General features: G+C 36.3%; 1 protein-coding gene across 1 annotated transcript in view; it reads left to right on the top strand.

Annotated features, from left to right (window-relative positions):
- The window catches only part of LOC122135018 (serine/threonine-protein kinase Nek7-like), a 68,678-nt gene extending 62,209 nt beyond the window's left edge, over positions 1-6,469 (top strand). Inside the window, exons 8-9 of the mRNA XM_042712454.1 lie at positions 2,498-2,613; positions 6,443-6,469. Of these exons, the coding sequence (XP_042568388.1) occupies positions 2,498-2,613; positions 6,443-6,446 (120 nt within the window). The 3' untranslated portion in view covers positions 6,447-6,469. The remainder of the gene's footprint in view (positions 1-2,497; positions 2,614-6,442) is intronic.
- The last annotated feature ends 8,247 nt before the right edge of the window (positions 6,470-14,716 follow it).

Below are 14,716 nucleotides of genomic sequence, written 5' to 3'. Positions count from 1 at the left end.
CATATTATATATTGCTCAAATGCATACAATAAATGATATTATCGATATATAAATGAGATCATGTCATATTTCGATTAATTAACAACAGCTTTGAATGTTTTGGATATGATGCAGTGATTGGATCTAAAACTTTCAGATGACATAACCACAATTTCGCTGTTGTTTATTCATCTCTTTTTGCTTTAGCAAAGTCATGCCTCGTTTCACAGAACGTCTGCTAAAATGTCACTGTCCTTTTTTGCATCCTTAGTTACTTTTTTTCACGCAAGTATGCTTTTTTGGGACAAGAACTTTACAAGAAAAAAATGCAACACCACACAAGCTAACCAAACTCTTTCTTACATACAAGTGTGAATCTTAAAAAAATGAAGTGACTTTGGTAATAGAATATTGTTCCATATGTCACTTAACCCTGTTTTTGCTGTTGTGTGAATGCAGGCATTGACCCTTAGGCGTGGTCTTTTTGGACTTAAGCTAACACGAGTTTTACTCTGGCACATTTAGATCATATACAATAAGTTCTGGTTGCTGTAAGAGCACTACATGTTATAGAAACATCCCAGTCCTCCCAGTTCCAGCACTGCCAGTGATTAGAGAGGGACTCCCCCTTCCTTCCTCCACCCCTCCCGTTCCCATTTCGTGCGGAGCAGCGATGAATCCGGCTCTGCTCCATGAGTTCTGCCACTCTGCGCTCCTCCTCTGACAGCCCAGACGGTCGTTTTGCCTCGCTCTATCAAACCCCCTCTCGCCCCCACCCCCTTAACTCGCTCGCCGTTCCCTCTCTGTCCTTCTATGTCAATTTAATTGAGTTCTCGTCCAATGTGCGTTTGCAGTTTGGATTCGTGTGAGTACTCTGTGGCTTGCATGCTTGGCATCTGGAAAGCTTTTTTCTGAAAGTGTCCTCACCCACAGTCAGTGGATTTGCTTCGGGCTGTTTTTGCATCATAATCTCATAACGTCATCAAAGCATCGCCTTCCTGGCTGAGCGGGATTGCACAGCTTCAGGCTACCAGGATGCACTGCATGTCTTCAGTACCACCATGATTTATGTCCTGGAATTGTGACGTCGACAGTGTTGTATTTTTTCCACAAAACATATACTGAAAAGCTGAAATGTCACAGTCCTTTTTCTAAGGCTTTATTGAGAAAGAACATCCATAATTTTCTTTGCTAAGTTTAAGACCAGATATAGAAAGCTAATTGGCCATGAGTTGTCAATATGTCCAGATTTATTAAGACCAACTTACAGTTCATGCACATTTTTGAAGTATTGGTTCTATTGGAGATACTTGCCATCTGTGGTTATTGGTAAAATAAGTCATGATTTACTCACTCTCATGTCGTTCAGTTACTGTATTGTTATTCTTTACTCTCTTGTTATTGTAGATATTTTTGAATTTGTTTTTTGTGCGGAACTTTTTTTGAGATGTTTTAGTTGTTTGGGTGTTTTTGTGGTTGTTTCCATTACATATATGGACAAAAAATCCATATAGCGATCCACCATAATTGTGGCAATAGAAAATATACAGTCAAAACATAAATAAAAATTAAATAAATACATTTCGGTTTCTGATGAAGTAATTGACCAAAACAGTGAAATTTTATTATCTTGTCTCCGATGACTGTTCTGACTATCATTGTCCATTTTGAAGAATGTTCCAACCATTTTTATGCCTACATTGAAAGTCAGTGGGATTCAAAACAACAACTTTGGACCCCATTGACTTCCATTGTATGTGCAAAAAAAAAATCCCCCGGATATTTTCCAAAAGTCTGGTCTGGAAAGACGTGAGGGTGAAAAAATGAATTTTCTGTCAAAAAGTTTAATTAGCTTGTCTATGATGACATGTTTTGTCTGTGTCAGCATCCATTTTGCCCATACAACATGGTGAGCAGTGTGGACTCACTTCACCTTGATTTAACAAATGATGCTTGAGTAGCAATTCATAAAATAACTACAAAATAACTACAAAAAGCTAAACATCCTATAGTTAATAAATGTATTATATGATGAAAAATTTCATTAATGTAAATCATATTGTTAGGCTGCTCAGAATAAGTACATTTGTCTCCACACATCAGTCGAATTCGACGTCTTGAGCAACAGATGGCAGTTGTCTGCTTCCGTCTGTGGCATGGGACCATGTAGTCTCTTCCACAAACAGTCAGTCCCTGCTTGATGAAGATTTAGTGTGCGTTGCAGGATTGTATATGAGAGATATGGGTACTTACTCAACCTCCAGGTGTGAACTCTGAAGTCATTTAATGGAAATAACAGTAAAATATAAGTAATTGTAAATGCATTTTCACTAGTTACACATTTGATGAAATTGCAAACTTAAGGAATGAATAAATTAAATTGAAATGATCATGATATGAACCTTGCCAGATTGTTCCATACGAATTTGTAATCCATTTTTTAAGCTAACAAGACGTCTAGAACCAAACGTCCTTCTCTCTAAAAGTGCCTTTGACTTTTTTTTTTCTCTTCACATAGATGGCCGCCTTGCAGAGTCCATTCTACGGGGACAAAATGAACCTCTACTCTCTGTGTAAAAAGATTGAGCAGTGTGACTACCCACCACTACCGTCTGACCATTACTCTGAGAAGAGGTATGTTCCAAGCACAAGAGATTTTTTACACACTTTCTTTTTCTGTATTTCATTCTTCTGAAGTTGCTGTCACATTGAACATTATACAGCTAATTTTCACACACAAAATCCAGTCATCTCGATAGAAGAATCCACGCAATTAGGAACGCAAATTTGCCGTGATATTTTGCCAAAAATGTGACCTCACATCAAAATTTTCTGATGATTTCCTCACCTCTATGTCATCCTAGATGTTCATGTCTTTCTTTCCTCAGTCGAAAAGAAATTAAGGTTTTTGAGGAAAACATTCCAGGATTTTTCTCCATATAGTGGACTTCAATGGGAGCCAATGAGTTGAAGGTTCAAATTGCAATTTCAATGCGCTTCAGACAAAGGATTAACTGTGTGTGACCTTTCCAACATGAGTATCCAATGTGTGAAATCATGCATGCGCATTGCAGAGCTGGTGCAAGATGAGCATTTGTGGTTAAAAAGTATACATTTTTATGTTTTAAAAAAAAATGACTGATCGTTTCACTAGATGAGACCCTTATTTCTTCAGCTGGGATCGTGTAGAGCCCTTTAAAGCTGCATTGAAACTGCAATTTAGACCTTCAACCCACTGATCCCCATTGAAGTCCACTATATGCAGAAAAATACTGGAATGTTTCTCTCAAAAACCTTAATTTCTTTGTGACTGAAGAAAGACATGAGCATCTTGGATGGCATGGGGGTGAGTAAATGATCAGAAAATTTTAAGTTCTCCTTTAATAGTTTTGTGACTACATCACCGTTCTGTTGTACTTAACAGGATAGTTCCACCCCAAAAATGTCAATCTTGTCATTATTTACTTCTCTGTCACCTTGTGACAAGATATTTTGAAGAATATTCCAACAGTTTTGTCTATACATTCAAAGTCAGTGGGGTCCAAAACAACATTTTTGGACCCTGTTGACTTTCATTGTATGTACAAATGAAACACTGGGTCGTTTTTTAAAAGTCAGACAGGTTTGGAACAACATGAAGGTGAGAAAATGATGACATCATTACATTTTTAAACTAGTTAGCAGTGTCTATCTTGTAGTTCCCATGCTTGTGAACAGCAAGTTCATACTAGTCCATCAAGTAGACCATCACCAAACCAGCTTGTGAAATTTCCAGCACTGCCGGTCTTTTCTCGTAACATGCTGTCACTCTCTGATGTCAGCCATCGAAATCCTCCGATAGATCCGGCACGTCCGACCAAAGCTGCCATTATTATTATTTACAAGCCCGGCACGACTCATCTTCCATTCAGCACTTCCTTCAGCTTTTGCAGTGCTGCAGGGAGGCCTGGCTCCCTCCCTGTCTACATGTAAACAATGCTCCTGAAGGTGAAAGGCAAAAAAATGTCAGCCGCTCATCTTTGGTGTGTCATTTACCATCTCCTTGTATCTCACCTGACAGACAACCCCCTCATCTTTGGTGTGTCATTAACTAAACTGCGACCATCGAAACCCCCCGCATTTCTCTCGTGCAAAAAAGCATGAATATTTTACATATCTGAATCCTACTCGCCCCCCACCTGCTGCGCCCCCCACCATTCTTCTCCACTAATCTCAGACTGTCTGCATTTGCATTTCACATGCCGGGCTGATTAGGAGACGCAGCGCCATGCAACAGCAGCCACCCCCCCCCCACGGAAGAGAGAGGCGGTTGCCATGGCGATCCGACACAGGGGCATCTTCTTTCCTTCCTCTTTTTTTTCCTCTTTCCCCCACTTTTAATGATGCTGCTGCTGCCGCTTGTCTGCACTCAGTTTATTTCTCCCAGGCAGGCATCAGGGACTCTCAATCCCACATCCATGTCTCTACGGGGACTGTGTTGTGTTTTTTTTTTTTGGGTCTAGAATGTTTGTAGCAGAGAATTAAAACAAAGCATTCGCAGGGCCCAGCGGGGCTTCTTGCTGGAAGTACATTGCTTAAAGGGCACAATCCCATCGGCTCTCCTGTTCACTGAGCTCTGAATGCTTGCCATTTTTGTCAATCATCTTGTTTGTCTTAACCCAATGACTAATACCAGGGCTCTAGACTCTGACTTAAAACTGTTGTACTTGTGATGGACAAGTGCTTTTTTTTTATTTTGACCACAAAACTCTGTTTTATATTATCTTTTTATCGTTTATCGTTTTTATATTATAATCTATTATATTAAAATTTATAGTCTATATATTTCCAGAATACTTTATTATACTTATATTCATATATTTTAATTTCTATATGTAAAAATGATACATATATTATATGGAAATCAGTATGTAATTATTATGTCTATACATTATATATTATTATTATGTTATATAATATAGTTTGTATAATATATATATATATAATATATGTTACCCACACACACACACACACACACACACACATTTATTTGCACTTTATATATCTTATTTACAATAATATACAGGTATATACTGTACAATAAGTTACACGTTGTTTAAATGTAGTTAATCACATATATTAATCAATTAAACAAGCACTTATTATCTCCTAGTTAATCTTGACTCCCACCCCTTACTTCTACCATTATTAAAATTGCTAAAAGTTGTATCCATGTATGATCCTACTCAAAGGGTTACTCAACCCCAAATGAAACTTTTGTCATAATCCACTTACCCATATGTCGTAACCAAAACCCGTATCTATAAAAGCGCCGTTCAGGATCTATCGGAAACACAATTTTAAGATATTTTGGGACGGTCCAGATAGACTGCCAAGAGTAAGTAAACTGTCAAGGTCCAGGAAAGTATGGAAAAAGCATACATAAGACTAGTACCATTCTCCATCCGGGTTCAACCGTTATGTTATGGAAACAACGAGAATAAACTTTTTGTAAGTGAAGGAAAACAAAAATAACGAACTTTATTCAAACAAATTCTTAAATGTCAGCGGTCTCTCATGTGTCTCTTCCATTTAAACCGTCAGTGCTGTTAAATGCTTTTCTCTCTCAGCCGCGTCCACAAGGCTGCGCTGTTTAATTGGTATTTATTTTCTTTGATTTGAAATTAAAACAGCGCCAACCTTGTGGAAGGGACTGAATAAATTACGTTATTTTTGCTAGGTTTCGTCGCTTACGTGCAAAAGAATTCTCGTTGATCTTCAATATATGTTATGGTTGAAGTTCGCCACTGATGGAGATGGCGTATTCTTAGAGATTCATTCATACTTTTCTGAAGCTTGATGCATATTTTAACTTGGCAGTCTATGTGACAGTCACAAGCCTCCAACATTCTTCATCCAAAAATATCTTTAAAGGATTGAGTTACATGAAACCGAAACAAAGCTTTTGTGGGTTTGGCACGACGTGGGGGTGGTAAGTGATTTAATGAACTGAATATTTTATGCTTTGGGGTGGATGTGCCAGTGAATGGACCTGAAACTAACAAATGGACTAACTTAATGAACGAGTTGTATTTTTATGAACAATGTTAACACAATATTAATAAGGACTGTAACAAAATGTTATCATCATTTATGGTAAATATAGTTAACCAAAATGGAACCTTGTGAAAAGGCATTACTACACTTGCTGCTTTGGCCACCAATAAATAATGAGGATGACCCATCAATGGGAAATAAACCACTTTTTCAAAAACTCTTGAGCAAACCTGAAATTTGTCAACTGTTCAGTGGCTCAGCTTGGCATTTTTTTTTTATGTGGAGCTACGTATTGATGGATATGTATTATGAATTATATGTTTTGTCATATTTTTTTTCTTTTCTTCTTTATAATGTGGAGGTCTGTATTATGGATCTGTATTATGAATTGTTAACGTTTTCTCTTATCTTTTTTTTTTTCCTCAAGCTGAGAAAACTGGTAGATATGTGATCGCAAACTGAGTCTGCTACCCGATTCCTCTTGCTTCTACTTTTAAGACCTTCGTCTGGCCAACAAATGTCATGTAAAGCTTGTTTTGCTCCATCGTAATGCAACCTGGCATCTTTCAGTACAAAAAATTACAACATGAGCCACAAAGCAAGGCCTTTGGTTTACTAGAACTACACTCAAATAGGCCATAATGACCATTGACCTTTACATATAGCACTTCCAAGAAGAAAAAGGAAAAATAAGCAGTGTTGTAAACTGGTTTGACTTGATTTTTGCTCTTTCCGATGTTGGTACTATGCGATGATTGCATATTTACGTCCATTTTTTTTTTCCTGTCATTAGCATGAAATGTAAATCTGACATGCTTTTCAAAATCCCACAACACCCGTTCCAAGAACTTTTTCTCAGCAAAACCTTACGAGAAAAACATCTCTATAAAAAAGAATTAAAATTCCCCTTAAAAAGCAACTTTGTTGCATTTGAAATTTGTTCAGAGGTTTGTCGTTCTATTAAAAGAGCAAGAGATCATAGTGGTATTTGTCGCAGTTTCCATGGACTAAATAACAAGTCCAGATCTAAACCTCAGCAGTTTGTTCTTGCATCTTGCTGTGATGCTATAAAAACATGCATTCAATCCAAGTATTTCCTGTCCGTCCTTCCCGCACCTGAATATATTTATTGCAATACTTCTAGGCATTTTAAGACTTAGACCTTTGCAGTTTAAAATGTGTTAAATAAATCATAGATCATGACAATACGTGTGTGTTCGCCAGCTATCGTGTAACGCATTCAGGGTGAAGTCTGTTTCTAAAAAGGCAAATTCTTCCCAGTATCCGCACCTCTACGGCTGATACTTGAACTTTAATAAATGATTAATGCAAAGGCCTCACTTGCAATGCAGTAACTTATAAATATTCACACAGTGCCTTGTTCTGTACTTCAAAAAGCGCAAAAACAGAGCCTTTCTTCCTGTAAACCAAAACACGTTTTTATACAGAATTGGCAACAATTACATCATTCGGTCGTTTTACATGAAACCTAACCGGCGTGTCGAGCGTCCTGAAAGAGGTACGTTTACAAATGACTTTTTGCAATGCAACGTGTGAGTCCGTTCGAACTCATACATTCACCGAAGCGTTTTGACCTCTTCCAGACTGTAATCTCTGTGCTGCTTTTCCAGAATGTGGCTTGTGATCTTTGGCAGACTCGGTCTAGTATGAGTTACACAAGCATATGAAGTTATACTATACAGACAGCAGCTATTACGCAGCACCTTTTGCAGACAGTAGGATTTGCTGTGATAGTACCAAATATACAATGGTATGTTTTTTTCTAACTTTAGTCAAGAGCATTTTTAGTGTTTACTTTTTTCCTCTGACTGTATTTCGCAATAATCACCTTTTTCTTTGTCTTTTGTTAACACGATAACAGATTATGCTTGTTGCTTTATAGATAATAGTATGTATTTATCTTGACGAGGCACGCGAGGCCTGTTCCAGCGAGATCTGGATCCTTTACCGCGGTAAAGCACACATGAATCAAACGCTCACTGTCTGCCAGACTACTTTCACCAAAATCATTTGGGAGGGGAAGAGAAGAAATGCAACTTTTTTATTTATTTGTCTTTTTTGACGGTTTATTTGAACATTATATGCTAATTGAAATGAAAAAAATAAAATTAAATGACTTAAAACATTTTACTTTGGTGTTGTGTTTATTAAACGTTGGAACTGACTATGTATATTCATTTAGCATTTGCAAAATTATTTTAAAATTTAGAATTTTTTTATATATTTTTATATGTTTTGCTGCTTTCGGAGTCATTTTAATTGCACTTGCCAATCAATCCCCCAAAGCGTCGCCCGCTCGTATTTGCTTGTGTTTATTTGTATTCTTTTAGCGACTGTCTCCACTTAGCCCTGAGCTTTATTAGCTGCCAGCGTGTTGCGCTCGTGCCCCAGGGTCCACGTCCGGCTTATTCCCTACAGGCAAGACATCGGCAAGGGGACTATTTTCCCTCATTCTAATGAATTCCTCAAGGAGAGCTGTTCAATTTCATCACTGGAAATTGCTCCCTTGAAACTAGCAGAACAACGAAAACAAACTTAAGTAAACATCACAATTGATATCGGGCTTGTTGTTTTTACCTCTTGTAAGCTGCTGTCTTTAACCAGACTGGTCTGGTCTGGTGTCAATATTAGTTGTAAAAAAAAGGGGGATTTTTGGTGATTTTCTTGTTTTATTTTGTTGTCTGTGTACAGTGTATGTTTTGCTATTAGAAAACAGATGCAGGTATCCATCTAGTGGTGGTACAGTCTAACTGCACTCCACTGAGTGTAATGGAAGATCTTTCTGTTGTACAGCTCACATATTGCTAAACAACAGGAATTGCTAGACCGTTTATACAGTGGAATTAAGGGGCTTAAAGTCTTTGGACTCATGGAATACCTGAAAAATAGGAATATGTAAGATATTTTTAATATCAGTGTTTTCTATCCCTAAAACAGTAATGGGGATTTTGTAATTATATTATTTTTAATGTCATTTTTTTGCTGTTTTGAATTATACAATAAATGTAAAAAAGTTTGGGGATTATTATTGTTATTTTTTTTTTTAAGAAAGTAATACTATCCAAAAAAGTACTTTGTAGTTTCACTACAGGATTTGAAATGTCAAATTTAATTAAAAATGTCAGTTTTACCTTTTTGAAATCATAATTGTCCCAACACATTACAAATCTAATTATTTTCATGAGATGACGCAGTGTAACATTGAATCATTTTTTAAACAATTTTTAAAAGCGTACAGAGTTTTATTTTTAAAAAATCACATTAAAACAACAAGGCCCCATTTGTATTATGGTTTTATTTTTAATAATAATAATAAATATAATAAGATCAATAAGAAATCAATTTAAATATAAATAACATTTCACAGTGTTTTTTTTTTTAAAGAAAGAAATTAATACGTTTATTCAGGATGCATTAAAATTGATCAAAATTGACAGTAAAGACATTCATTTTTATTTCAAATCATCATATTGTAATGATTTCTGAAGGATCATGTGACGCTGAAGACTGGAGTAATGGCGATGAAAATTCAGCTTTGATCACAGGAATAAATTATTTTTTAATGTATATTCAAAGAAAAAGTGATTTTAAATTGCAAATAAATAAATAAATAATATAATAATAATAATAATAAATAATATAATATATATATATATATATATATATATATATATATATATATATATATATATATATATATATATATATATATCACAATATTACTGTTTTTCCTGTATTTTGATCAAATAAATGCAGCCTTGGTGAGCATAAAGGACTTCTTACAACAACATGAAAAAACAACCTCAAAATATATCATAATATTTTTGTTTTTTATGTTTTTTTTTTAGATAACTGAATCATTCTTTTGAAGAAAAAAAAAAAAGTCATGCTTTTTCAATGAATTTGTTGATTTAGTTCTCAAATCTGTGGTTGATTCATAAGCAAATTGTCTTGAATCAAAATCATTCATGAGTAACTGGAATGCTTATTAAAATGTGCTTATTTTGTGGTAGCATATTTTGTAACGTCCAACAATTGCATCAGTGAGTCTCCAGAAATTGAGATTTTTGTTAGCTGTTCGCAAAACATGTTCCAAAGCAGTGTAGACCTGTTATTGAACAGTGTGCTAGTTGTTACCCACTGATCCGTTTTACACTTTGTTGGCAGACTGCACAGACACTGAGAGATGTCACTACAGAAGCCCAGCTGACTCAGATGTGTTTTTACCTTTTGCACCAAGGCCAAATATATTCTCTTTCCTTAAGATCCAGGTGCTTGGTTCAGCTCTCTATATCTGTCTGTTGCCAGAGGGACCAGCACTTGTAACGTGTCCCTTCTGCATTGGCAGCAGATTCAGCTGCTGGCAGCATTTTCATAGATTTTCTTGCCTGTATTTCGGCAAGAAAAACGTGCCGTTTCTCTTTAGGTCTGGTTCTTGAGGCGAGTTTCACCTTGTTCTTGGTGTTTGAAGTGGCTGGGAAGCTGACGCTTTATTGGCCAATTGTGTGGTCAGCAGACAGTGACAGTCTTTGAGCCAAACTTTGTCCAAGTTTGGAGTTGTGAGTGCAGATGGGACAACAAATAAGTCATAGTTGGGGCAAAAAAAAAACCAAGTAGACAGAATCCGGGTTCCTCACTGTTCGTTTCCCCTGTGGACATGCATGGAGGAAAATAGCTAGAGCATCTCAGGATTTTTTTTTTTTATTGAAAGGATTTGTGCTTTGAAACATGAAATATCAATAGCATGCAGGTTTGAAATAGCTTGTGGCGCATACTTGGCAACTTTAAACCAATTAGTTTGTGAGGAGAAGAGAATTATCAAGGGATGATCCCCAAACATCCAATATTCAAACCGTTTCTCTTTTTTTTTTTTTTTTTTTTAGGTTTCTCCAAAATGTTATATCTGGCAATATCTTAGAACTAGGTTTCTAAGGAAAAAAGAACAACAGCGAGTAAACTCTGCCTAATGTATTGTTAATGATTCTGTTTTTTCTCTCCTTTTGTTCTTTATTGAGTCATTTTACAAAACGCGTTCCCTAATATACATGCATGTAAAAAATGAATATCTGATTCCAGTTTTTACTTGATCACTGTAGACATTTTCTACACACGTCAACAAAACCTAACATTTTGTCTTCATCACATATATATTTTTATATTTTGATTGACAGACTGAAGTACTTGGAGTTATTTGTCAACACTTTTACCATTTAGTTTTTATTTATATATATATATGTTTTTTTTTTTTTTTTTACTGTGTCAAAATGGAACTATCATCCTTGAAAACTGCTTTCTGAAACAAGCAAGTCTGCTTTTTTGATGCTTTATCTTATGTTTTGTCATATATTTAGTTTGGGAATAATCGTAAGGTCAACTCTGTTACTGTTTTTTTTATATATATATATATAGTAAACCATTGATAATATAATGGTGATATTTCTACAAATATACACATTTTCGAAGGATGTAGTAGCTTCACCGCAAGACTTTGTTACTCTGTTACTGTTAAGCTTTTACCTTTTTGAAGTTATGCTTCAACATATATTAGAATTTGATTATTTGTCTTGAGATGACACAATGCAATGTATTAACATTTAATCGCATTATTTTGACAGAATATTAAAATCATGTTAAAACAACCATTAAAAATACCATTTACTTACATGACAGTAATCTATGAGCTGACATTTGTAGGCATAATACACACACATTAGTTTTTTCTCTTTTTTTCCTATGGTTTTTTTTTTGTGTGTGTGTGTTTTCCCCCAGAGAAACCATTGGGAAATATATGGACATCTGTGGTAAACCATGGCAAAGTAAAAAAAAAAAAAAAATGGCTACCGTCTAAGTTGGACTCATAAACATTTGATTAGCATCTCCTGGTATATTTAGCCCATGTTGCCCATCCAAGGAAGCATCTCTAGAACCTTTTGGAGTTTTTTTAAATTAACTAACTATTGGACGCAAATGCTAGGTGGAGGTTTCAAAAGAAATCTGATCCAGAGAGTGTATTTACAGGTGGTTTTTACCCACAGCTGCTTTGAATTCTAAAGCCTTTCCGACCAAAATGTCACATCCCATCCTGTTGCCTCCCTCCATCAAGCTGTGAATGAGAGAGAAAAAAAAAAAGTAAATAGACTTGCTTGGGTAAGCATGAAAAGAGAGAATGTTTGCCATTATTTTCTTTTGGATTCCAATCTGGAGTGTAATGTAATTAAAATCATTCTGAGTCTGAAAAAATAATTAACAAGAAATAGACATGGTTCATCTTGTAAGCTGTATGTAAATAGTAATGGTGTAGCATTGATATGTGATTTTTTTCTTTTTATGCAAATGAAGTCTGCAATGCATTACCTGATAATACTTATTTGGTTATTAGATTTTGTCATTTCATTCAGGTTTATGGTACTTTTTTGAATGATTGTAGTCGTGCTTTTTATTTTATCCGACCGCACACAAATGAAATTTAAAAGTAATGTTCATTTTCACACATCTTTTTGTATGTTTTTGTCTTTTATTTGAATATATTCCTTAAATGTAGTGTTATTGTAATATTGTGTTGTGCATTTGTTCATTTATGTTAATTTCACTGTTTTACTGACTATAACGTATCTAACTTTAGAAAAAAAAAAGTGCAAATTAAACATAAAAATGAAAAAGTTCTCCTAAATTTTTGAAAAATTATTGATTTCCATCCATGTGTCAAGTTCTCCATAAATAATCACTTTTGTTTACATTTGTTTACTTCCTTTATCAAGAAACTGAAATCATTTTTAATCAGTTTGCTTTTAAGGACTTTAATCATGTGCATGAATTGAATCACTTTTTGAACTTCATTAAAAAAAGTTGCTTGTAACTATCGAGATGTTCTGTAGAATTATTATGCAGAACTTGTGTTTTCTTTTCATTTTTACAGCTTGTAATGCAAAGAGGTAAGTTTATTGTTTGTGTGTCGCCATGTCATAAACATGTCAGATGTGATAATGTGATATTCTCCTTTCAAGTGTTATTACACTGACACGAGTTCTGCTCCCACTGGAAAGCTTGTTTTTTTCTTGCATATTCATACAGAAACTTGTTTAATCCAGTGCATTTCATCATGGTCTCATATCCTCTGGAATGGCAAAGCACTCCTGGATGCCAGCCCCTACAACCGAATCCTTTAGACTGTGTTCGCCTACGCATTAGAGCTCTTTGGACCCGGCTCCCACCGTTTTCCAGTGCTGTAATGTTGTGCAGGTCCCTAGTAAATCAAAAACGCTACCAGATGCAGGAGTCCTCTGAGCTTTGCCTCGCTGAATGAAATGCTCTGTTTTGGGGCCTTGATTTACACGGCGAGCGTGCAACCACAGGCATTCCTGCATAAACCTGTGGCCTCGCTGCACGCTGAAGCAAAAGCCCGCGTCTGCCTGTGCGTTCCCACGCTTTCCTCTGTACTGTCTGCCAGCGGAGGCTGCACCGCTGGTCTCCGGTCATTACGAGAAGAAAGACAGGCTGCGATGCAGGGAAGGCTGGAATTGTCGGCAGAGTCGCCAACGAGATGCTTTTCATTGGCTGATGACCTTGTGAGTCCTTCGTTGAGAAGAATACAGCTTTGAAATCACATTCAAAGTGGTTTGGAGTTGCTGAAGTTTGCACCGACAGGAACAAAATTACTTTGTATGTACTCCATCACAAGCCAGTGCAATAGACTCTAAATATATTTGGAGGTGAAACATCTGTTTGGAGAAATTCCTTTGCCCAGGGAGAATGCTGGGAGCGAGCTGTTGTCGGCTGTATTTGTTGACAGCTTTTAACGCAAGAGAAGACATCCTGTGTTTTAAAAGTAGTTTGCTCTGACAGCAACGAAACAACAAAGTGGCACGACCTGCCGCATCTGTAAAAACACCTCGTTTTTCTCTTCTAAATGACTAGTGTGGCATATCTAGGCATGAGGGTGGGGGGCATCATGGCGGACTACTCTTGACACGGGCTTCTATCAGAGGGAGTGCTTAAAAATGAGGTTTAGTCCCACCTCCATGTGGCAGGGCCAAAAAAAAAGTGTGGGGATGCTAGCCTGGAGTTTTGCCGGTGATTAACAAGCAGACAGTGTTCATTTTGAGGGAAAACAGCAAGGGGAACAGTTGTGGGAGGATGGAGCTGCCTTTTCCTGACAAACAGCTCGGCATGTTCTTTTCCCAACTCTCTGCAAGTTTTTTTTTTTTTTTTTCAAACAACACCTGTCATACTGTTACTGTAAAGTCCAATTAACACAGTTGTCCTAGCCGCCCTCCTTCCCTCCCCTGCCTCCTCTCTACCTGTTCTTGTCAACCAGAGCTCAGGCTTTGTCTTAAGACCAGCCCACCAGGAATAAGGATAACAATAATGTGTTGGATCTTCAATGCAGTTGGTGATCAGTGAAGAATTTGTGAAGGGTCATTATATATACATATACATATTATATAGATATTCTGGGTACACTTTATCTACAGTACGTGTACTTACCCAAGAAGAACTGGGTAGTATAAGATACCTACATGGGTTAAGGTTAGGTTTAGGAGTAGGTTCAGGGTTAGTAAGGGAATGTAAGGGAAGTTTAATCACTTTGATCTTTTTTTTTTTACTTAATTGTAATGTAAATGTGATATAATCGTAAATGTATATAAAACACCTGTAGCGTATAAAGGTACAGCAAGTTAAC

Source organism: Cyprinus carpio, chromosome A22 (assembly GCF_018340385.1).
Source record: "Cyprinus carpio isolate SPL01 chromosome A22, ASM1834038v1, whole genome shotgun sequence".
Classification (NCBI taxonomy): Eukaryota; Metazoa; Chordata; class Actinopteri; order Cypriniformes; family Cyprinidae; genus Cyprinus; species Cyprinus carpio.
Note: the sequence above shows the minus strand (reverse complement) of the source record. Positions and strands in the feature narration are given on the sequence as shown.